At 58.4% G+C, this 17,888-nt stretch overlaps 14 protein-coding genes across 14 annotated transcripts; 6 read left to right on the plus strand and 8 right to left on the minus strand.

The window, feature by feature from the left end:
* Position 1: 1 nt before the first annotated feature.
* Positions 2-550, plus strand: BDZ90DRAFT_257755 (glutaredoxin; the record flags this gene model as incomplete). The annotated part of the gene is made up of 4 exons (XM_025507992.1): positions 2-25; positions 110-161; positions 245-345; positions 419-550. 4 exons carry the CDS (start codon positions 2-4, stop codon positions 548-550), a joined length of 309 nt encoding a protein of 102 aa, XP_025365298.1.
* A 114-nt stretch (positions 551-664) lies between these two features.
* On the plus strand, positions 665-2,091 carry BDZ90DRAFT_229693 (P-loop containing nucleoside triphosphate hydrolase protein). The gene has a single exon (XM_025505176.1). The coding sequence runs from the start codon at positions 721-723 to the stop codon at positions 1,624-1,626; it is 906 nt and encodes a 301-aa protein (XP_025365299.1). The 5' UTR covers positions 665-720; the 3' UTR covers positions 1,627-2,091.
* Positions 1,546-2,872, minus strand: BDZ90DRAFT_20791 (hypothetical protein). The gene is made up of 4 exons (XM_025503994.1): positions 2,704-2,872; positions 2,438-2,617; positions 2,174-2,382; positions 1,546-2,091 (listed from the first exon to the last, which is right to left on the minus strand). The coding sequence occupies exons 1-4, from the start codon at positions 2,755-2,757 to the stop codon at positions 1,701-1,703; spliced, it is 834 nt and encodes a 277-aa protein (XP_025365300.1). The 5' UTR covers positions 2,758-2,872; the 3' UTR covers positions 1,546-1,700.
* Positions 2,873-3,339: 467 nt separating this feature from the next.
* BDZ90DRAFT_229695 (hypothetical protein) lies at positions 3,340-4,121 on the plus strand. The gene is made up of 2 exons (XM_025505177.1): positions 3,340-3,478; positions 3,562-4,121. The coding sequence occupies exons 1-2, from the start codon at positions 3,384-3,386 to the stop codon at positions 3,767-3,769; spliced, it is 303 nt and encodes a 100-aa protein (XP_025365301.1). The 5' UTR covers positions 3,340-3,383; the 3' UTR covers positions 3,770-4,121.
* Positions 3,923-4,750, plus strand: BDZ90DRAFT_20678 (putative cytochrome b5). The gene is made up of 3 exons (XM_025503970.1): positions 3,923-4,121; positions 4,368-4,459; positions 4,543-4,750. The coding sequence occupies exons 1-3, from the start codon at positions 4,076-4,078 to the stop codon at positions 4,654-4,656; spliced, it is 252 nt and encodes an 83-aa protein (XP_025365302.1). The 5' UTR covers positions 3,923-4,075; the 3' UTR covers positions 4,657-4,750.
* On the minus strand, positions 4,537-6,000 carry BDZ90DRAFT_229696 (purine phosphorylase; the record flags this gene model as incomplete). The annotated part of the gene is made up of 3 exons (XM_025505178.1): positions 4,537-5,354; positions 5,439-5,797; positions 5,887-6,000. 3 exons carry the CDS (start codon positions 5,995-5,997, stop codon positions 4,874-4,876), a joined length of 951 nt encoding a protein of 316 aa, XP_025365303.1. The 3' UTR covers positions 4,537-4,873.
* Positions 6,001-6,522: 522 nt separating this feature from the next.
* On the plus strand, positions 6,523-7,073 carry BDZ90DRAFT_229699 (hypothetical protein). Its single transcript, XM_025505179.1, has 2 exons — positions 6,523-6,620; positions 6,702-7,073. Exons 1-2 carry the CDS (start codon positions 6,531-6,533, stop codon positions 6,963-6,965), a joined length of 354 nt encoding a protein of 117 aa, XP_025365304.1. The 5' UTR covers positions 6,523-6,530; the 3' UTR covers positions 6,966-7,073.
* On the minus strand, positions 6,834-7,992 carry BDZ90DRAFT_20694 (hypothetical protein). Its single transcript, XM_025503972.1, has one exon. The coding sequence runs from the start codon at positions 7,878-7,880 to the stop codon at positions 7,026-7,028; it is 855 nt and encodes a 284-aa protein (XP_025365305.1). The 5' UTR covers positions 7,881-7,992; the 3' UTR covers positions 6,834-7,025.
* A 207-nt stretch (positions 7,993-8,199) lies between these two features.
* BDZ90DRAFT_229700 (putative aldehyde reductase i) lies at positions 8,200-9,632 on the plus strand. The gene is made up of 2 exons (XM_025505180.1): positions 8,200-8,563; positions 8,661-9,632. Exons 1-2 carry the CDS (start codon positions 8,410-8,412, stop codon positions 9,479-9,481), a joined length of 975 nt encoding a protein of 324 aa, XP_025365306.1. The 5' UTR covers positions 8,200-8,409; the 3' UTR covers positions 9,482-9,632.
* Positions 9,633-9,699: 67 nt separating this feature from the next.
* Positions 9,700-10,045, minus strand: BDZ90DRAFT_257764 (hypothetical protein; the record flags this gene model as incomplete). Its single annotated transcript, XM_025507993.1, has 2 exons — positions 9,700-9,728; positions 9,790-10,045. The coding sequence occupies 2 exons, from the start codon at positions 10,043-10,045 to the stop codon at positions 9,700-9,702; spliced, it is 285 nt and encodes a 94-aa protein (XP_025365307.1).
* Positions 10,046-11,417: 1,372 nt separating this feature from the next.
* BDZ90DRAFT_21065 (hypothetical protein) lies at positions 11,418-12,891 on the minus strand. Its single transcript, XM_025504077.1, has 5 exons — positions 12,651-12,891; positions 12,169-12,564; positions 11,842-12,086; positions 11,582-11,661; positions 11,418-11,481 (listed from the first exon to the last, which is right to left on the minus strand). Exons 2-4 carry the CDS (start codon positions 12,546-12,548, stop codon positions 11,630-11,632), a joined length of 657 nt encoding a protein of 218 aa, XP_025365308.1. The 5' UTR covers positions 12,549-12,564; positions 12,651-12,891; the 3' UTR covers positions 11,418-11,481; positions 11,582-11,629.
* A 1,161-nt stretch (positions 12,892-14,052) lies between these two features.
* BDZ90DRAFT_257765 (hypothetical protein) lies at positions 14,053-14,424 on the minus strand (the record flags this gene model as incomplete). Its single annotated transcript, XM_025507994.1, has 1 exon — positions 14,053-14,424. One exon carries the CDS (start codon positions 14,422-14,424, stop codon positions 14,053-14,055), a length of 372 nt encoding a protein of 123 aa, XP_025365309.1.
* A 994-nt stretch (positions 14,425-15,418) lies between these two features.
* Positions 15,419-16,479, minus strand: BDZ90DRAFT_20973 (hypothetical protein). Its single transcript, XM_025504053.1, has 2 exons — positions 16,367-16,479; positions 15,419-16,300 (listed from the first exon to the last, which is right to left on the minus strand). The coding sequence occupies exons 1-2, from the start codon at positions 16,392-16,394 to the stop codon at positions 15,579-15,581; spliced, it is 750 nt and encodes a 249-aa protein (XP_025365310.1). The 5' UTR covers positions 16,395-16,479; the 3' UTR covers positions 15,419-15,578.
* BDZ90DRAFT_20972 (hypothetical protein) lies at positions 16,480-17,601 on the minus strand. The gene is made up of 3 exons (XM_025504052.1): positions 17,512-17,601; positions 16,550-17,441; positions 16,480-16,481 (listed from the first exon to the last, which is right to left on the minus strand). The coding sequence occupies exon 2, from the start codon at positions 17,320-17,322 to the stop codon at positions 16,633-16,635; it is 690 nt and encodes a 229-aa protein (XP_025365311.1). The 5' UTR covers positions 17,323-17,441; positions 17,512-17,601; the 3' UTR covers positions 16,480-16,481; positions 16,550-16,632.
* Positions 17,602-17,888: the final 287 nt, after the last annotated feature.

A 17,888-nucleotide genomic window follows, 5' to 3' on the forward strand; every position in this document is an offset into this window, starting at 1 on the left:
GATGGCAGCCAAGCAAGCAGCAGAGGTGCGTGTGCGAGGCGGTTGGCATGGGCGAGGACGATGATTGACCTCTGCGAGAATTCCCGCCCCTCAACCTTCGCACTTGCAGAAGCTCATCTCCGAGAACCTGATCGCGGTCTTCAGCAAGAGCTACTGCCCTTGTGAGTGCGCGCAGAAGAGCGCATGCGATGGTGAGGCCATCTACTGACTTTCTCTTCACGCCGCCGCCGCCGCCGCATCATAGACTGCCGCCAGGCCAAGCAGGTCATCTCTTCGCTCGGCCTCCCATCCAACAAGGTCGGCATCGTTGAGCTCGACCAGATGAACGACGGCTCTGACATTCAGGTGAGACGGCTGGCGCAGCGTAACATACCAGCAGGAGAACATCGCTGATCACAACCATTTCTCCCCCTCGCAGGCCTACGTGACCGACAAGACGGGCCAGCGCACCGTCCCCAACATCTTCATCAACGGCAAGCACCTCGGTGGCTGCTCTGACATCCTCGAGGCTGAGAAGTCCGGCGAGCTCAAGAAGCTCGTCGCTGCTTAGACGTTTTCTCTAATCGACTGTGCTCCTGGGTGCAATGAAATTGTGACAGTCCCCCATGTCGTGCCCGTTTGTAGTCTGTGTGCTCGCTCCCCTGCCTTCTCCACTCTCTCAAATCCTCCGACGCGCTTGCTACCTTGCCAACTCACCTCGCACTCACAACTACGCAAGACATGGCGGAGCCGCTCAAGGGCTCGGACGAGGACATGTCAAGCTACAAGACTCGGCTCGTATGCTCGCACATCCGCAATTGTCTCTCACAGCATCGCAGCGGCAAGAAGCCGCTCATTGTCGGCGTGCAAGGCCCGCAAGGAAGCGGCAAGACGACATTGACCACAGGCCTAGTGAAGAGTCTGGCACAGCAGTCAATCAAGGTCGCCGTCTTCTCCATAGACGATCTGTACTTGCCATTTGCGGGATTGGAGGAGGTGGCGCAGCGCAATGCGGGAAACGTGCTCCTCGCGGGCAGAGGCCAGCCTGGCACGCACGACGTCGAGCTTGGGTCGAAGATACTCAGGGAGCTCAGCGGGATCAACGACGGCTCTGGCTCGACTGTATCGCTGCCAATTTTCGACAAGAGCCAAAATGGAGGCAAAGGGGATCGGTCAGCGGACAGCGTACCGGTCTCTAGCCCGATAGACGTCGTCGTCTTCGAGGGGTGGTGTCTTGGCTTCGCCTCATTGCAGCCTAACGCCCTGCGTCAACGCTACAAGGCAGGCGCACAAGGAGATACCCGCTGCTACTTCTCCTCGCACGCCCTGAGCCACCTCGAGACGATCAACGCCAATCTCGCTCAGCTGGAGCGCGCCTGGTATCCATACCTGGACGCCTTTGTGCAGCTAGTGCCGCAGACGATCGAGACGGTCTTTGAATGGCGACTAGAGGCGGAGCATGCTATGAAGGCAAAGAATGGAGGCAAGGGCATGACGGACGAGGAAGTGCGAGGGTTTGTGGAACGATACATGCCGGGCTACGAACTTTTCGCTGAAGGAGTGACGCAGGAGGATGCGCCATGGAAAGGCAGGCTATTGAGGATTGGGTTGGACGAGAGGCGAGACGTTACTTTTGTGGAGTCATGAGCGAAGCATCAGACCAGGTGTCTTTTCTGATTGCAGCACGAGTAGGTTTGAGACTGCTCATCTGCTTCATATGCTCACTGAGCTGCTCCCTGCTTCTTCCTCATATCGGGCACAGTGTGCGCATACGTAGCCTTAGCAGGCGCGGCAGCCTCCATCCTCTCCACCCATTTTGCGACAAGAGGTGTCTTAGAGAGCAGCTTGGGGCCCTCGGGGATGCTCTTGAGATCAGCGAGGATGGGGTATACGTAGAGATCTGCCCAGCTGAGATCGTCGCCAACGAACCAGTCACCATGAGCGCCGTTGGCTTGCTGGTTCTCTTTGATGAAGCCTTCGAGGAGGTCGAGGACGAGTTGGCCACCCTCCATTGCCTCTTCGACTGCGACGCCGATTGTGGCCTCATCGGCCTTGTTCTGTTCGAGGCTCTGGCGAACCTTGATGATGCGGGCTTCGAGTGCCGTGAACACGCTGCGGCAGGCCACGAGGTGGTACATCAGCTTCTGCATTAGCTCGTGATGAGTGTTGTTCTCGCATGTGCTAGCGTACTCACGTCGTGCTGGCAATGCTGACGATTTGATCGACTGAAGCACGCAAAGCAGCCGTCTTGAGGAGGGCTTGTGGTTCGCGCGAGTCCAGGGCAGGGTTGAGTTCCGAGACTTTGTTGCCTTTGCCGTGTGCGATGGTGCTGAGAGCATCGTCGATGTATCGGCGAATGGCGTTACTCTCGTACAGAACGATCTGCGGGAGCGCGACGTGGGACTATTGATCAGCTTGTGGTGTGCGGGTAGTCATGGATCTGAGAGGGCCGCCTCACCGTCTGCTTGGGCGAGAAGAGAGGGTTTGGCCTGTGGACAAGGACTGGGACAAGGCCGAGCGGGTTGTGAGCCTTGATCTCAGAGGAATGAGGAGGGTGATGACGGAAGACGAATGGCAGCTGGAGGTGGTGAAGAGCCATGGTGATGGTACGAGTGAACGTCGAGAAAGGTGCGCCGTACTGAGAGGCGACGAGGACCAGGAAGGTAGCAGCGACGTGAGCGCACCAATCAGACTGCCCCACTTCCACTGCGATCGTCTACTCACCACCTCGAGCATACCAAGCTCCTCCGAGGAGCCGCGGACATCAGGAGTGGTCATGTTGGGTTGGACGAGAAGGGAGTGACAGGGTCCAGTAGAGTGGGAAGAAAGCGGAGATAGAGGCGAGGAACAATTTGGAGTGGCGATTCCCAGGAACACGCCCGTGCGCTCGATTCGACTCGACTCGCTGCTCCCGCCTCCACTCGTGGCGAGAACAGCCAAACAGAGGTCGTAGTGTCGGCATCGCGGCGAACATCGCAACTTCGGTCGACCTCACGCGACACTCAAGAATGCGCGTGGGGATGTCATGTCTCTTCTCACCTGACCATACCATGCTGGCGTCACCATCATCAACGTCACTGCCGTCTCATACCACAGGCCACTGCCATTGCGGCAAAACGCGATACCGCCTGCGCCTGACAGACATTGAATCTGACCTCGCCCTGAGCGGCTATTGTCACTGCAGTAAATGTCAACGCCTCAACGGAGCCCCCTTCGTTTGGACGACGCACTGGGAGGAAGGAGCAGTCGAGTGGCTTGAGCCAGAGCCAGACCGGACCGACTTTGACTCCCCCAATGGTTCGCTGATGCGAAGAGCGGCGGACGTGCTGACTGATGGAGATGCTCTAGTGATGCCGCTCAAGCCAGACCAGCCGACACTGCCAACTGCGAAGTTTGCGTCAACGATGACCATCTTTGAATCGATGGAGGGGCGAAAGTGGAAGCAGAGATGCTCGACGTGTGGGACGCCGATGGGTAGCTGGAATGAGGCTAAGAGAAGGTGAGTGGGCGGGATCAGAGATGAGACATCGCTCGTGCCATCAGAGTTGACCCAATTCTTTTTTTTTTGTCGCGTCCATGCAGATGGTCAATCTGGCCGTCATCACTAGCTCGATCGTATCAGCCTGAAGGTGACGGCGCCTCTTCACCCGAAGGCGCCATCCACCCGTCAATCCTCGCCGCCATCCGCGCCGATCATCACCAATTCTACGGCCCCTGGCGACTGATGAACATCAATGATGACCTACCAAAGTGGGATGGATACAAGGAGCAGAGCCAGCGAGTTCCGTAGCATCGTCGTCGTCGTGGTGCGGCTGATTTGAAATCGGACGCAGCGATAGCGGTGATGCAAGCGCGCTGCCGGGCCCGGCCTGCTGCACGCATGCGCTTCGACTGGCGGACAGGCCGGAGACCGGACCCCTTCGGCGATGCGTGTGCGTGGGGGACCAGTTGAGAGAGGCGGGGCCCGATTCAATAGACGTTTGATCCTCTCCATCCGAACGACACCATCCACTTAACGGCGCGCAATCTCACCCCGTGCTACCTCTACTGTTATCCTCACACACGCACCCTCATACACGCACATACCGCTTCCAAAATGGCAAAGGAAATTGAGGCTTCGGAGGTTGCGAACCACAAGTCGGGTGGGTATCGGACGAGATGTCGGGCAGTGGTGTTAACAGACATTGAGATCTGCAGTGGTGGTGGCAATCGGACGAGGGCATCATCGCATCGCTGCTGATGACAAGGCAGTAGCCACCACGCCGCTCGAGCTTCGTCATCGTCAGCGCCGCCATCGCCAGGCGGTGGACTTGTACGCCCAATTGCCACATAAGCAATGCTGACTTTGTTCCTCCTCATCGCCACCCTGGCCCCTATTCTTGTCTCAGACGAGTCAGCGTGGGTCATCGTTGACGGCTCAGTCTACGACGTGACCGAGTTCCTCGAGGAGCACCCCGGTGGCAAGAAGATCCTGCTGAAGGTGAGTCGCGCGCTTGCGATCGGCTCAATTCGCATCAATCAGCATCGCTCACCCACCTCTTCCCCCCTTCATTTCGCCACCAGAACTGTGGCAAGGACGCATCTGATGCATTCTGGAACTACCACTCGGAGAAGGTGCTCAAGAACGTTGCCGAGGAGTACAAGATCGGCGAGATCAAGGCGGGCTCCAAGCTCTAATCGTACTGGGCTGTCTCGGATCGTAGACACTGTATTTGCCCGTTGCCCGGCGTGTTGCCTCTAGCTGAATGTAATCGCGCGAACGCACACTGATCACCCTGGTGCACGACTTCTATTCGATGGTATGAGACCTGAGGCACGTCTATAGCCACATCTACAGCTGCAAACGGTTCCACGAGCTCCTGTCTATGCAATCCGGCTCTCTAAGAGTACGACTCTACTCCTTGCCATACCAGTCCAGGACGAAGTTGATGTTCGCCTTCACTTTCTCCGGCACATTCTGTGGCTGTGTCATAATGGCCATCTTCATGCTCCCCTCCAGTCCCGAGATCCCTCCGGGCTTGCCCTCCCTCGCCAACAGCAGTGGCTGCAGAACGTCGAACAGCCTGAGGCTCACCTCATTGCTTGCATCGACATTCTGCTTTAGCACCTTGAGCACCTCGGAGACATCCACTGGCCCGTGATGCTCCCTCCACGAGTCGTAGTCTGTGGAGGTAGCCACAGTCACGTAGCCAATCTCGGCTTCGCGTGCCAATTTGGCTTCGGGGAGGGCAGACATGTTGATGATGTCGCCGCCGAGCTGTCGGTATGCGAGGGATTCAGCTCGGGTTGAGAACTGTGGGCCTTCCATTACCACGAGGGTCTTGTTGCCATGCACTTGAACATCCGGGTAGTTGCGCGAAAGGACGGAGCGAATGCTGGGCGCCGGGGCATAGCGAGAGAGATGGAGAGTCAGCTATCCTGGTCTTTCCTTCAATTCTCCCCATCTTCGCCATGCTCACGTCTCCTCGACGACCTTGCGGACTTCTTGATCGTAAGGCTGCCCCATTCCCGCGTGAGCTACCACGCCCGCCTCGCCATCGTATCCAAAGAAGCTCGAGCGGCGAATCCCTTTGGTACGGTCAAAGAGCTGATCAGGGACGACAAAGTCTCGCGGACGGACCTCTTCCTTGAGCGATCCGACGGCCGTGAAGGCGACAATGAAGCGGACGCCAATGGACTTGAGGGCAGCAATGTTGGCGAGGTTGGGCACGCCGGAGGGGGTGATGTGGTGTGTGAAGCCGTGACGAGCCAGAAAGGCGATTGGCACGCCCGAGGGCGTTTCTGAGATCGTGATCGGAGACGACGGACTGCCCCAGGGCTTCTCGGAAGGAGAATGCGGGGGGTTTAGGGAGCAAGAAGGGGTGAGTCTGTGAGGCCGCGATTCGCCCGGGATCAAATGCAACGCACCGTCTTGACTTCGATCTGCTGGACCACCTTGAGGCCCTGCAGCTTGTACAAGCCAGAACCTCCAATGACGCCGATGATGGGCTTTGCTTGCAGGCCAGCTGTAGATGACATGGCTGATGGCTGAAGGGAATAAAGGGATCAGAGAATGGATGGAATGAAGACGTGCCTACGTGCGTGCGTGCGCTCTTCGTGCAGCTCTTCTCGCAGCTCGCAATCTTCCAAGACGAGCACAGGCCACCGTCCTGTCTCGGCGCCCCACGTGTTGGCTCCCACGCATCCGGGACTCGGCCGCACTCACACGATTAACCTCAATCTCCGGATGACCGAGCAGCGAGCAGCAACCAACTTGACACTTCCGTCCATCCTACCTTCTCACGCAGCTTCGTGCCTCGCCATCTTGATACCCAGTCCTCACTCTCATAACCGCTATGGCTCCGAAGCCACCAATGCCCCTGGGCGACGCCCACGTCCTCATCAAGGACATGCTCCTCGCCCTGTCCTCGCCCGACTCGCCAGGATTCAGCAGGCAGGCCATTAACTCGACGTGCAAGATGATCGAGGCGAAGCGGATCAATAATGAGGGGAAGGAGGCATCACAAGAGGAGGTAGAGAAACGGAAATTCTTGGGCAAGGCCGTCTTCAGGATGCAGTGCCAGGCGCAGATGGCAAATCAATTGGGGAGCATGCACGGAGGTTGTGTGGCTACGATTGTCGACAATCTGACGAGCGTCGCGGTGAGTGCACGGCGCGAGTGACAGCAAAGAGGGAAGATGACGCTGACTCCCTCTTCGCCTGGCTCCTGGTCGCACGCGCAGGTCTACCTACACCTCGCCGACCTCGAGCCGACGACCCCTTGGGCCTTCCTCGGCGTGACCCAGTCCCTGTCCGTCGTCTACCTCGCGGCAGTCCCCGTCGATTCATGGGTGGACATCGAGTGCAACGTGATCAGCTTGGGAAGCCGCATCGTCGTTGTCACATGCGATATGTATCTGTTGGAGTCGGAGGACGGCGGGCGCATCAGAAAGACGGCTAGCGGGACGCACACCAAAGTGGACAATTCTTTTGCCTCGAGGATGTAAGCGCGAGGCGCGATGGTGCATAGCAGCCACGAATAGATGCGTGACCGGAGATACTCTACTCTAGACTGCCTCGTAAATTAATGTCACTTTGTGGTCCTGCTGCCATTCGGCCTCTCTGGCTTGTTGAACCTTGAATGTCTCGCGCGGTCTTGACGGCGGCGCAGTCGGTTGTTTTCCCTCCTCGGCCTCATCACTTGCACTCTCGCTTTCTGCTTCGATTGCCGTCATCTTCTCGTGTAAGCGCGCAACGAAGGCCTGCTTCTGGTCCATGCTCCCTGCCTTCATCCCCTTTCTCGTCACGATGACAATCTCCACCTGACCCTTCTTGCCGCGCTTGTGAAAGTGCCTGCTAGCCGTCTTCACCTTGTGCTCGAGGTCATTCTCCGTCACCAACCACGTCAGCTGCAAATTCATCTTCTTGTTGCGCTCCTGCGACGTCTTTGAGCGCACGCGATTTTTGAGGTCTTTGGCCTTTTCGTAAGCTGCCTTTTTGTTAATGATCTTGCAGATGGGATAGCGACCTTCGCCGCCCTCTGCTACCTGAACGACGAAGGACTCCTTGCGATCGATGTCTCGGAGGAGCTTGCGAAGGTCAACTGGTTTCTCGGACAGGCCGCCCTCTGGCAGGACGAGGCTGATCATCCGCGAAGGGATGTCCTCGTCGCGGAGGTCGGCGGCATGATTGGACCGTGAGGATGAGAAGTGGCGGTGAGCGACTGCGAGGGGCGGGCAATGGGCAATGGAGCCGCGAAGCCGTGCGCAGCCCTGCGCCGGTAGCCGTGAAGTGGAAGCAATCGTTGAAGAGGGAGCCGACGATGCTGTCGCCCCGTTGAGGGCCCATGGAGCGGTGGGCCGTGCTGCCAAGACGGCTGCCCTCATGGTCGTTGCTGCTACGGCTACGGCGTTGGTTGACATCGTGGTGCGTCTTCGTCGTCGTCGTGGAGGAGATTGCGACGGAAAGAGAGCAATCCACCTCGTCCAGTCTCGTGGTCGTGTCGTGTCGGCTTGGCTTGGCTTTCGGGCCGAGCTGACGATCAGGAAAAGAGCCAGAGCAAAACGGACCCACGGCACTGACGGCAGCGTCGTCTTCCTCCCCGTCCGACGGGACTCGGTGAAGTCTAACTTCGCGCAGGAAGCGCCGCCCTCCTGCCGTGCGTCCTTGAGTGGGGCCATCGGAGTCGTGCAGCAGCCTTCCCCCCTCGCAGCGCTGGATCTGCCTGCCTCCACCGCTACCAATCCACGTCTCTCCGCCCTGTTGCGAGAATGCCGATCGAAGAAGTGAGGGCGGAGACGGCGTACGATGGGTCTTGTGAGCGAAAAAGATGTGCTGCAGAGCCAAGCAAGCGGCCCGAAGTGAAAGGTATAATACAAAGCAGCATGATCGCCCACATCTTTCTTTCTTCTCCCCATCTAGTATTTATCCAAAAGACTCTCACCACCCACGATGTCTCTCCCCACTCACTTTACTCTCAACAACGGCAAGAAGATCCCTTCAGTCGGCCTCGGTACGTGGCAGTCGCCACCTGGCCAGGTTCGCGATGCTGTTGAGGCTGCCATCCGCGCTGGCTACCGTCACATCGACTGTGCCTGGGGCTACCGTGAGTGACTGCACCGGCAAAATGGCTTGGTGTGTAGCGCTGACTGACCCCGTCCCCTCTCGCCTCGCCTCGCCTCGCCTCGCCTCGCCTGGCACAGAAAACGAACACGAGGTCGGAGAGGGCATCAAGGCCTCGGGCGTCCCTCGCGAGGAGATCTTTGTGACCTCGAAGCTCTTTGAATTCCACCACAACCCCGAGCACGTTCGCAAGGCCATCAACCACTCGCTCTCGCGCTTCGGTCTCGAGTACCTCGACCTCTACCTGATGCACTGGCCCGTAGCTCTCGAGCCCGAGGTCAAGGGTGACGACTTGCCCCTTGCGCCCAAGAAGAAGGCCAACGGTAAGCCTCAGGTCAACAAGGACCTCTCGGACAATGTCCTCCCCACCTGGCGCGAGATGGAGAAGCTCGTCGACGAGGGTCTCGTCAAGTCCATTGGTATCAGCAACTTCAACATCCGCCGCACTCGTGCTCTCCTCAAGGAGTGCCGCATCAAGCCCGTCACCGACCAGGTCGAGCTTTCCTTCACCTGCCCGCAGCCCGACCTCATCGCCTGGCTCAAGAAGAACGACATTGTGCCCCAGGCCTACTCGCCCTTGGGCTCCACGGGCGCCTCGCACGCCTCGCTCAAGGAGATCGACACCCTCGCCAAGAAGCACGGTGTCGAGGGCGCCAACATCCTCATCTCGTGGCAGGTCGCGCGTGGCTGCAATCCGCTGCCCAAGTCGGTCACCGCCTCCCGCATTGCCAACAATGCCAAGCTGGTCAACCTCACCAAGGAGGAGGTCGACGAGCTGGAGAAGGCCGCCCTCTCACAGCAAAAGAAGCGCGTCTGCGACCAGTCCGACGACTTTGACTATGACATCTTCGAGGAGAACCATCCGGAGAACAACGACGCCGCTCAGGCCAAGCTCGGTTGAGCGAGTGCGCGCACAGATGGTCGTGATGTAGGCGGTCTGGCGCACGGTGAAGGTGGATTTCATTCGCAACTCGTGTATCACGCAGGGCTCAACACTATTCGTTACGGCAGCTGATCGTGATCGTCATGCCAATTCCACTACCATGCTCGACTAATGCTGCGCTTGACCGACTGAGGGGCGCGACAATGATGTGCGTGCGAGTCCCGGACATCCCGCGCCTACGTGACGATGCACTTGGCTGGCGCAGCTGCGGTCAAGAGCAGGGGTTGTCAGCGATCATGCATGTGCGTGATTTGACCCTAACTCACGAGGCTTGAGACACCCTGAACCCCCAGCCGTGCATCCGGTGCTGCAGTCAGAAGACTGGCATACCTGCTTGACCGGTACGTACGCCTTGAACGAGACGCATGGACCTCCGGTGCCATGAGCTCCGGCCGCCGGGTTTCCCGTCACTAGATGGCAAGAGGTACAGTCGGTGTTGGGGCAGCAGGCACCTAGACCTGCTCCATGAGCGCCCGTGGCGATGAGAGCCGCGGACATGCAGAGCGCAGAGTTGAAGTGCATGGTGCGTCGAGAGGTCACTGCTTGCGCGAGGTGATGGACATGGAGAAGGAGGGCGCCTTTGGTGAGGTCAAGTACTCACATCGCTCACAGCTGCTCAAATAACGGCTCATAAGTGGGAAGAAGCCCACGCCGACTGTAATTGCGTACTGAACGACGGCAGGTATGGCGTCGATCGATACCACTGCTCTCGACCCATCTCGCGTCCCCGACGGCTCGCAAGCATCATCTGCTCAGTCGCCGATGCTTCGCACGCCGTCTTTAGGGAACACGGAGAAGCAGCAGCGGGCGTACGCATGCGCGCGAAAGTAGATGGAGAGCAACGGCTTGGCATTTTGGTGGGCACGTTATAGGTTCGAGATAGACAAATCGAGGAAGTGAGGAGCTGATCGTGCAGAATATCGAGCAGCACAAGAGGGGGACAGGACCAGGCGGATGGCATCGAGGAAGGATGTGTTCGACCGCAAGTGGCAACATCTTGCCCACCGATCACCGTACTGCTCTCTCTCTCGCGCGTCAGTGCTTGCCTCTGACGCCTAGTTGACAACGCACCTGACTGATGAGCATGCAGCCCTTGAAGAACCCTCCAGCAAGAACTTACCATCGGAGAGACAGGTCCCCGCTATGACGGTCAAGCACTGCTGACAGTTGTACTCAGCGCAAATTTTCTTGGGAAGCTGGACTGGCTTGTACGAAACGCAGACGCCGACTGGATTGGCACCCGTCGAGGCTCCATTGACTGGCGTGCACTTGGAACACTCGCCATCACTGCAGCATCCGCCTATGATCGACCCCCAGGAAAGCGGAGCGAAGAGGACGAGGAGCGCAAAGGTGCGAGCAAGCTTCATATTAGAGCGAATCGGCGAGTGCGGGCGTATTTCGCGGCTGTGCTGTGGGGTGTGTGGAAATGTAAGGAAGAGTGGGGTGTGTGGAGATGTAAGGAAGAGAGAAGCGACGTGCCCGCTACTTTTGTACCCTGAAGAGAGACTCGAGACAATCCATCGCGCCGTACGCCCTCAGCCCTGCTGAGCTCACCAATTCACGGCTCTTCTTGGACGGGCGCAAGGTGGTTCCGGTCGCCAACTACCAAGGGTGATGTCGAGGCAGCGCTTGTTCTCACGCCAAGGGCAGACGGCAGCGGCACAAGTGAGCAGTAGAGTTCAAGGTCACAGGGATCGCTTGACGGTGATGCTTCGCAGGCGAGTCGGGAAATCGACGGTAGCAAGGGATTTGGAAGCTGAAGGTGACAAATGGTACAAAAGGTAGTGTTGGAGCGGCTGCGCAGCGATTTTCAAGATGAGAGTGGGAGCAGCACAAGTCATGTCTTCGTGACGGAAAGGGATCAGACGTAGCAGACAACATGCAAAGGAGCCGCAGCTTTGTCAAGAGTCAAGTATTTCAGAAGACGCCGGATGTTTGCAGGCGTGGGAATAGCGGGGCTGAAGGACAGGAGAAGCGATCGAGGACGTTTCAAGTCACTTTGTGACGGTGAGTGCTCTACAAAGGGGATGAGAGTAATCCGCATGTCTCGATGCTCGCCTGTCGTGCTTGACGCTCCTGCCGATACCTTGCCTCTGCCTCTTGCGCCTAGTTGACGACGCATCGAATGGGAGTAGAGTCTACGCGGACAAGGTGCATGATGGTAGTGAGTATTTAATCGAGTCGTCCTTTTTATGGCGAACCTTACTGGGCAATCCCAGGCAGCCACCCCCGACGACGGTGGAGCACCGCTGGCAAGTATCGTCGCTGCGCGCTTTGCGGGCAGGTACTATAGTCTTGTAGTACGCGCAGCTACCCACACGGTTGTTGCCTGAGGAGGAGCCGCCAACACCGGTGCACTGTATGCACGAAGCATCCCGGCAGCATGCGCCGATGAGAACTCCAAGCACAGGACCATTCATGGGGAGGGAGAGGGTTACGAACGCGACGGCCGTGAAAGTACGAATGAGTTGCATGGTGACGTGGTTCGGGAGGTTCCTGAGAGGTTCTCGAGAGGTGCTGATTCTGGTTCTTGAGAAGTCCCAAACTCTTTATGCAGCGATAGCTTGTCGGGGTATGTGAGGAGGGAAGGAGAGAGAGATAAGCTTTCCTTATACCTCGAGCCCGCGTACCTTGGAAGTACGAGCAGGTACTCAGCAATGTTCCACTCAGTTGCCGCACCTCCTAACCCGGAGGTCCATGCCCGTGCCTGCGTGCACATTTCTGGCCGAGGAGGTGACCCTCGACAAGAAGTCATACCGGAAGGATCCAGAACAGTACCCTGGGAACCGCAATTGCTCTCCCACACTGCATCGGTCCACTCAGTTGCCGCAGCTTCAGTCTCGCGACCTCTGTATCCGAAGCTTGTAAGTACAATCCGGCCGACAAAGTGAGGGAAAGGAGACACAGATAGCGGTCGCCACGATCGAGCAGGCGCCATACGAGAAATGCCAGCTTTACGGCTCGCTTCGGAGAGTCTGCTCGCTGACATGAATGATTCCGACCAGCTGCGTTTGCTGGCAGCCATCGCAGCGATGGCGCAGCTGTGCGAAGAGTGATCCTCATCTAGCCGCCAACCTCGCTAAATAAGATGAGCGCTTGCGATCGCCCAGCCTTCTGACCCACTCACGGACACACCCAGCACGCCTGTGAGACGTCTCACCGTGGGAGCATCTTGGCGGGGCTTGCGGGCACAAGAGTTGTTCCGAGCAAAGTGAGTGTGCTGGTGTCGACGGCAGGACCCTATCAAGCAAAGATCTGCCAAGTCTCCTAATGCCTGAGCCTGTGTTGCTGCGACAATGGAGCATTGCATGTCTTGAGGGCGAGGGAAGGACTCATGAGCCGAGGGCGTGGGCCACTTGGAGCTTCGCGCCGCGCCGACTCTGTCCACCTGCACCCGGTTTTAGCGCACCTCCTTGAAGGTGACCCACTTGATCCTCTTTGACCGTCAGTCTCGTTCTTTGTGGGGCCCACCAGGTGGCAGAGCGATTTGTTTAGCGGCACTCACTGGCAGTGCGCGAGTTCTCAATGGGCCCTATTGCTGCAGCAATGAGGCTGCTATACTTTTGAGGGCAACAGGAGAGGAGTTGCCGAGCACAGAGCGGGAGAAGGTGGAATGCAGAATTGGTGAAGGCTTCGATTGCTGACCACTCCACTCACTCAGCACCCCACCTCCCATCTCCCTTCCTTACTTGCTTTTCACTTCGTCGTCAAGAGCCGCCGCTCCTGCGTTCATCTATCGGCGATCACAAGCTGCTCAGAGACATCCTTCCTGGCCTTCTCTCATTTGCTGCCACAAAGATTCTCGTACGTCGATCGTCATCGCACTTGACCCGTTACTTCGCACTGGGAAAGTGCAAGGTGAGGATTAGCGGCCCGCTTTCAAGACTGAGCTGCTGACTGACAGTATATCCCTTTCGCTTCCCTCCGCTATCAGGCACAGGCTTCGCCGAAATGGCGTAGATTGGCTCGCCTCGGGGGCATCAAATCACAAAACCGCCTCTCGTTGCCTTCGCTCCGCCTTCGAACTCCGTCACCGGCGGCTCCTCCTCGTCAACTTGCGTCTCAAGATCGAAGCCGATGGGCCCAGACAAGGAACATGAAAATATGTCGGCTCAAGGCGACGAGGGGAAGAGGGATGGGATACAATGAATGAATTTTCGAGGGAGTGCGACGCAGTAGCGGAGGAGCGGGCAAGCTCACTTGCCTTTCTTGCCCTCGGCGGCAAGGTAGGAGAGACTGAGCTTCTTCAACTCCTCAGGGATGTCCCGCGGGGCATCCGCCGTATTGTCGCTCTTAGGCCCCTTTGGCCCCGTCTTCTCTGTTCCTCGGATATGACGAGGACGTCAGCCTATCTGCGGGGCTGAGGAAGACGGGGATGGGGCCGAGCGAGTCGCTAGGGTGCAGGTGGCGCCCATCGAGGAAGAAGGCCTCTTCTTGCTGCTCACCGCCGTCCATGCGCCCGCCTTGGCTTGCTGCTGCTGCTACTGCCGTTGCCGTTGCTGCGCCGCCCATCAGCTTCTGCTGCGGGCTCAGCGCAGGCTCTTGCTGATGCTGTTGCTGCTGAGGCTGCTCCTATGACTGCTGCTGATGCTGCTGCTGCTGATGCTGAGGAGGCTGCTGATGAGAGGCGGCTGCTGAGCAGCGGCAGAGGAGGGGATGACGGGCGCCGTGATGGTGGGCTCAGGCTGTGCGACGGCTCCCGCGTAGTTCTCCGGATCTATGTAGCGCCTTGCGACGTCCGGACGAGCAGGAATCTTGCAGCCATACACCTCCTCCCAGCTGGACTCGAGCCCGCCGCGGATCGAGGCCAAGCGCTGCGTCTCGGCGCGGGACCTCGACAGAGCAACGCCGGCGTCCCAAAGCTCCTTAGCCGCGGCGTCCCTGCTTTTGCGAGGGGGCATTGTGGACAGGTGAAGGTCGATCTGGTCATGTCCACAATGCGGTGACTCGGGTCATGGTTTCGACCCAGCCGGGTGCCATGGGCATACTGGTCTTGATTCTCTTCTGGCGAACCTCCAACGCTGCCTAGAGCGATGATTCCGGGTACATCCTGTAGACCCGCCGTCTCCAGGCCGTGGACTTCAATGCGTTCCTTGTCGCGGATGTACTGTACTTGATTTGGTGTTCAGCTGCTTAGATGGTGTCGTGACTGACGTCTAGCAATTGAAACTGTCTGAGGCGTCGCAGAAAGACCGCATCCTCGTCCCGAGTCGCCATCTGAAGGTTGACGAGTGTCGAGCGTCGTTGACCAGCCAAGATGCCTTTCACGCCCCAGGCTTGAACGCTGGCATTGACTGAGCTTGGCGGACCCCCCATCGACTCGTCAGAGACACGACAGCCGCTCGCTGGGTCGAAGAAGAATGGCACGCCGTGCCATGTATGTGCCAGCAATGTCGGCGCGAGCTCGGGGCTCGTCTCCTCACTCAGGTCGAGCAGAGCGCCAGAGAGGGCATCTCGACGGCCGTAGATGTGCTCGTGCACGATCCAAGTCTTGATGACCCTCTTCCAGTCGTCAGCTCTGGTCTGTACGCCACCTTAACGGCCTCCGCAGCGCCAGACGAGCACCCCAAGATCGTCGATGATGACGTCGTCGCATTCCTCAAGCGACCGAATGTAGGCGCGGTAGCCGATCTCGGACAGCTGCTGCACCGATGCCGACTGCTCGAAGAACGCTGTTGGCATCTTGTCGTCATTGACGAGGCAGGGCTCTTTGGCTGGACCCAAGGTGGAGATTAGCGGCGCCTTGAAGCCTGCAAATTCGCGGGCGACCCTCTTCTCGTCCTTTCGCGACATGTTCTTGATGTAATTCAACTCGACGTCCATCGCATCGCTGAACGGTGTCTTGCCGCCAAGAGCGCTCGCTTGCAGGGCCTTGACCTTCAACGGGCGGCGAGTGCTGTAGGACCAAGACGATTGCTGATCGACGGCTGTGGCGAGTGCTGGCCGCATGACGTCAGGAGGGGGCTGAGGCTGGCGTTGATCTGCTTCGGGTCCAGATCCGGCTCTGCGTCGACAAGCGCGGTGGCGGCAGCGGCGATCAGGCACTCATCTTTCGTCAGCTCGGCAGTCGCTCCCGATCGGTACTTCTTGTCGGCCTCCTTGACGCCGTAATCAGCGACGAGAGGCGATCTGTGAGAGGACGAGTCGTCGCATCGTCGAGGGCGTGAAGGGACATTTGGACCTTGATGGCGATGGTCACGAAGCCGAGTCCAGAGGCCTTTGACATCTGCAGCCAGTTTGGGAGCCGCCTGCATGCATCGAAGAGATGACCGATGGGCTTGCCAGTCCTGAGGTCGTACTGTTGCCAAAGGTCGATCGATGCCTTGAAGATGCTGCGACTAGCCAGTGCTTCAACGCCGAAGGGTACCGTGCGAGGCGTAGGCGACGACTGTTGAAGGTCGAGGTGTTCGCCCAGCGGGCAGACTTCGCACAGCATTGCCGTCTGCTCAGCTGAAGTCGCATTCGAGCGCAGAATGGTCTCGATGGTCTCGTAGTCCCACTCGCCTGGAAGGACGGCGCGGTACATGGACGACTTGAGCTCTCCAAGGCGCTCCATGACCTTGATCGCTTCGCCCTTTGTCATGCGAGCTGTGTCGTATGCCGCCATTTTCTCCGCGCTCCTCATTCGCCAAGTGCTGCTGATCGAGCTCTTGAAGGACTGCAGGCGAACCCATACGACGTGAGCTGCGCAGTGCTTGCCGAACATGTCGGCGCACTGGATGAGCTTGTCTCGCAGATGGACGTGTTGCGAATTGGGAAAGTGGCAAGTGTGAGAGCCTGCGATGGTCAGGTAAGCGGCGTCAGCTCGGGCTGGGAAGCTCACTCCGCGACTGCTCTGCTCACCTTCCGTGCACCCTTCGATACATGGCATTATCTCTCGACGCTTCGCCTCGGCATTCAGTTGACGGCCACCGCCAAGCGCGGCAACGCCCAACTCCTCGCATTCTGCGTCGATGACCTGAGGGGAGAGGCAGCAGGCGTGAGCGTACGTTCGTCTCGTTGACCGCGGCTCGGCTGGCAACGCACATCCCAACGCCAACGCTCGTAGATTGCCTCGGCGGTCTCTCTGAGGGCGGCGAATGGGCGGACCTGTAGGCAGCGTCAATGCGTCAATGTGGAGAAGAGAAGCGCCCAAAGGTGTGGATGAAGACGGCACTCACAAAGGCGTCTCGAATTGCGCGAACCATTTCATCGCCAAAGCGCTGGACGTCTCCCGCTTCTCTGGCTTCGTTCAGTCCAAACATGACAGCCTTGTTGTTGAAGGCGGGACAGACGAGTAAGTCGCCGCTCTTTGCGATTGGTCGGACCCAGAATCGGACGACTGGAGCCCCTCGATCGTCCGCGAGCCTACCGAGCTTCCTCCGGATGGCGGCGTGTGAGAGTCCCATCTTCGCCAGATCAAGGGCGTAACGGAAGAAGGCAACTACGTCGGTGTTGAGGATGCGCGCTGCGAGCTCACTGTTGCTCTTGTGAACAGTCTTCACGCCGCAGCTTATGCCCGCCGAGCTTTTGTTGTGCTCGGTGCCATTCGCAAAACGTACTTTGCTGCTGGTGGGCGGAATCTGGCTGAGCGTCGCAGTTGCGAGCGAGAAAGAGATGGCTGGAAGATTTGCCTTCTCTCTGTCTTGCTCGACAAACTTGAACAGGACGAGGCTCGCGTCGCGCTTCATCTCTTTTGCGAGCTCGAGCTGTTCTGCAGGAATGCCATTCCGGTCGAACGGTTGGACGTCATTCCAGAAGGTCGGCGTGTTGCCATGCACGAAGTTGAACATAATTCGTACGTCGTCGAGATGCTGCATTACGGCGTACTCGCTCTTGGCATCCGGGCACTTGGGCGCAGGCGGTCTCTTGGAGAAGTCGCTGTGCTGGCTGTTCCGCGTACCGCACCGCGCAAGCCAAGTCGCCGTGACGCTTCGCTCTACAATCAACAAGGAGAGAGGCGAGTCAGCGTATAGCTCATCGCTCTACCTGCCCCTCCCTACACGTACCTTACGCTGAGCACCCCCGTCGTTTGCTGGCCTGGTTTATGGCTGACAATTCCAAGTGCTTTCCTTGAAGCGGTCGAGGAGAGGGACGGCTTTGGCCTGGCGAGATGGAGAGGCACGGTGCTGTAGCTTGGAGGAGCTTTTGCTCAGACCCATAGGGCATCCTTGCGTGCGGGCTTGTGATGGCTCGTATGGCGGGCGTGCGTTGAGTTTTAGCTTTTCTTGCCACGCCACTTGCTGAGCCTGGGGGCGGGCAAAGGGTCTGTGAGCACGATGAGTGCCATCAAGAGCCGCCTTCGACTGCTCACCTTTGCCTTCTGTATAATCTCAGAAGTATTCAGGGGAAGCAGAACGTCGTGCTCGCCCCTCAGTGGTATACA

The sequence above is a fragment of the Jaminaea rosea genome (assembly GCF_003144245.1).
Source record: "Jaminaea rosea strain MCA 5214 unplaced genomic scaffold BDZ90scaffold_1, whole genome shotgun sequence".
NCBI lineage: Eukaryota > Fungi > Basidiomycota > Exobasidiomycetes > Microstromatales > Jaminaea > Jaminaea rosea.

What these genes read in the sequence shown, in the direction of transcription:
- BDZ90DRAFT_229693 (XM_025505176.1), top strand. Translation starts at nt 721, where the DNA reads ATGGCGGAGCCGCTCAAGGGCTCGGACGAGGACATGTCAAGCTACAAG.
- BDZ90DRAFT_20791 (XM_025503994.1), bottom strand. Translation starts at nt 2,757, where the DNA reads ATGACCACTCCTGATGTCCGCGGCTCCTCGGAGGAGCTTGGTATGCTC. An exon ending in AGCTTGGTATGCTCGAGGTG is followed by an intron (nt 2,618 to 2,703) that starts GTGAGTAGACGA and finishes GTCGCCTCTCAG; the next exon opens with TACGGCGCACCTTTCTCGAC. An exon ending in TCTTCTCGCCCAAGCAGACG is followed by an intron (nt 2,383 to 2,437) that starts GTGAGGCGGCCC and finishes GCTGATCAATAG; the next exon opens with TCCCACGTCGCGCTCCCGCA.
- BDZ90DRAFT_229695 (XM_025505177.1), top strand. Translation starts at nt 3,384, where the DNA reads ATGACCATCTTTGAATCGATGGAGGGGCGAAAGTGGAAGCAGAGATGC. An exon ending in TGGAATGAGGCTAAGAGAAG is followed by an intron (nt 3,479 to 3,561) that starts GTGAGTGGGCGG and finishes GCGTCCATGCAG; the next exon opens with ATGGTCAATCTGGCCGTCAT.
- BDZ90DRAFT_20678 (XM_025503970.1), top strand. Translation starts at nt 4,076, where the DNA reads ATGGCAAAGGAAATTGAGGCTTCGGAGGTTGCGAACCACAAGTCGG. An exon ending in GGTTGCGAACCACAAGTCGG is followed by an intron (nt 4,122 to 4,367) that starts GTGGGTATCGGA and finishes TTCTTGTCTCAG; the next exon opens with ACGAGTCAGCGTGGGTCATC. An exon ending in GCAAGAAGATCCTGCTGAAG is followed by an intron (nt 4,460 to 4,542) that starts GTGAGTCGCGCG and finishes TTTCGCCACCAG; the next exon opens with AACTGTGGCAAGGACGCATC.
- BDZ90DRAFT_229699 (XM_025505179.1), top strand. Translation starts at nt 6,531, where the DNA reads ATGCAGTGCCAGGCGCAGATGGCAAATCAATTGGGGAGCATGCACGGA. An exon ending in ACAATCTGACGAGCGTCGCG is followed by an intron (nt 6,621 to 6,701) that starts GTGAGTGCACGG and finishes TCGCACGCGCAG; the next exon opens with GTCTACCTACACCTCGCCGA.
- BDZ90DRAFT_20694 (XM_025503972.1), bottom strand. Translation starts at nt 7,880, where the DNA reads ATGTCAACCAACGCCGTAGCCGTAGCAGCAACGACCATGAGGGCAGCC.
- BDZ90DRAFT_229700 (XM_025505180.1), top strand. Translation starts at nt 8,410, where the DNA reads ATGTCTCTCCCCACTCACTTTACTCTCAACAACGGCAAGAAGATCCCT. An exon ending in CGACTGTGCCTGGGGCTACC is followed by an intron (nt 8,564 to 8,660) that starts GTGAGTGACTGC and finishes CGCCTGGCACAG; the next exon opens with AAAACGAACACGAGGTCGGA.
- BDZ90DRAFT_21065 (XM_025504077.1), bottom strand. Translation starts at nt 12,548, where the DNA reads ATGGCTGCCAGCAAACGCAGCTGGTCGGAATCATTCATGTCAGCGAGC. An exon ending in TGGAACATTGCTGAGTACCT is followed by an intron (nt 12,087 to 12,168) that starts GCTCGTACTTCC and finishes TACCCCGACAAG; the next exon opens with CTATCGCTGCATAAAGAGTT. An exon ending in CCTCCTCAGGCAACAACCGT is followed by an intron (nt 11,662 to 11,841) that starts GTGGGTAGCTGC and finishes TTGTCCGCGTAG; the next exon opens with ACTCTACTCCCATTCGATGC.
- BDZ90DRAFT_20973 (XM_025504053.1), bottom strand. Translation starts at nt 16,394, where the DNA reads ATGCCATGTATCGAAGGGTGCACGGAAG. An exon ending in TATCGAAGGGTGCACGGAAG is followed by an intron (nt 16,301 to 16,366) that starts GTGAGCAGAGCA and finishes TGACCATCGCAG; the next exon opens with GCTCTCACACTTGCCACTTT.
- BDZ90DRAFT_20972 (XM_025504052.1), bottom strand. Translation starts at nt 17,322, where the DNA reads ATGCAGCATCTCGACGACGTACGAATTATGTTCAACTTCGTGCATGGC.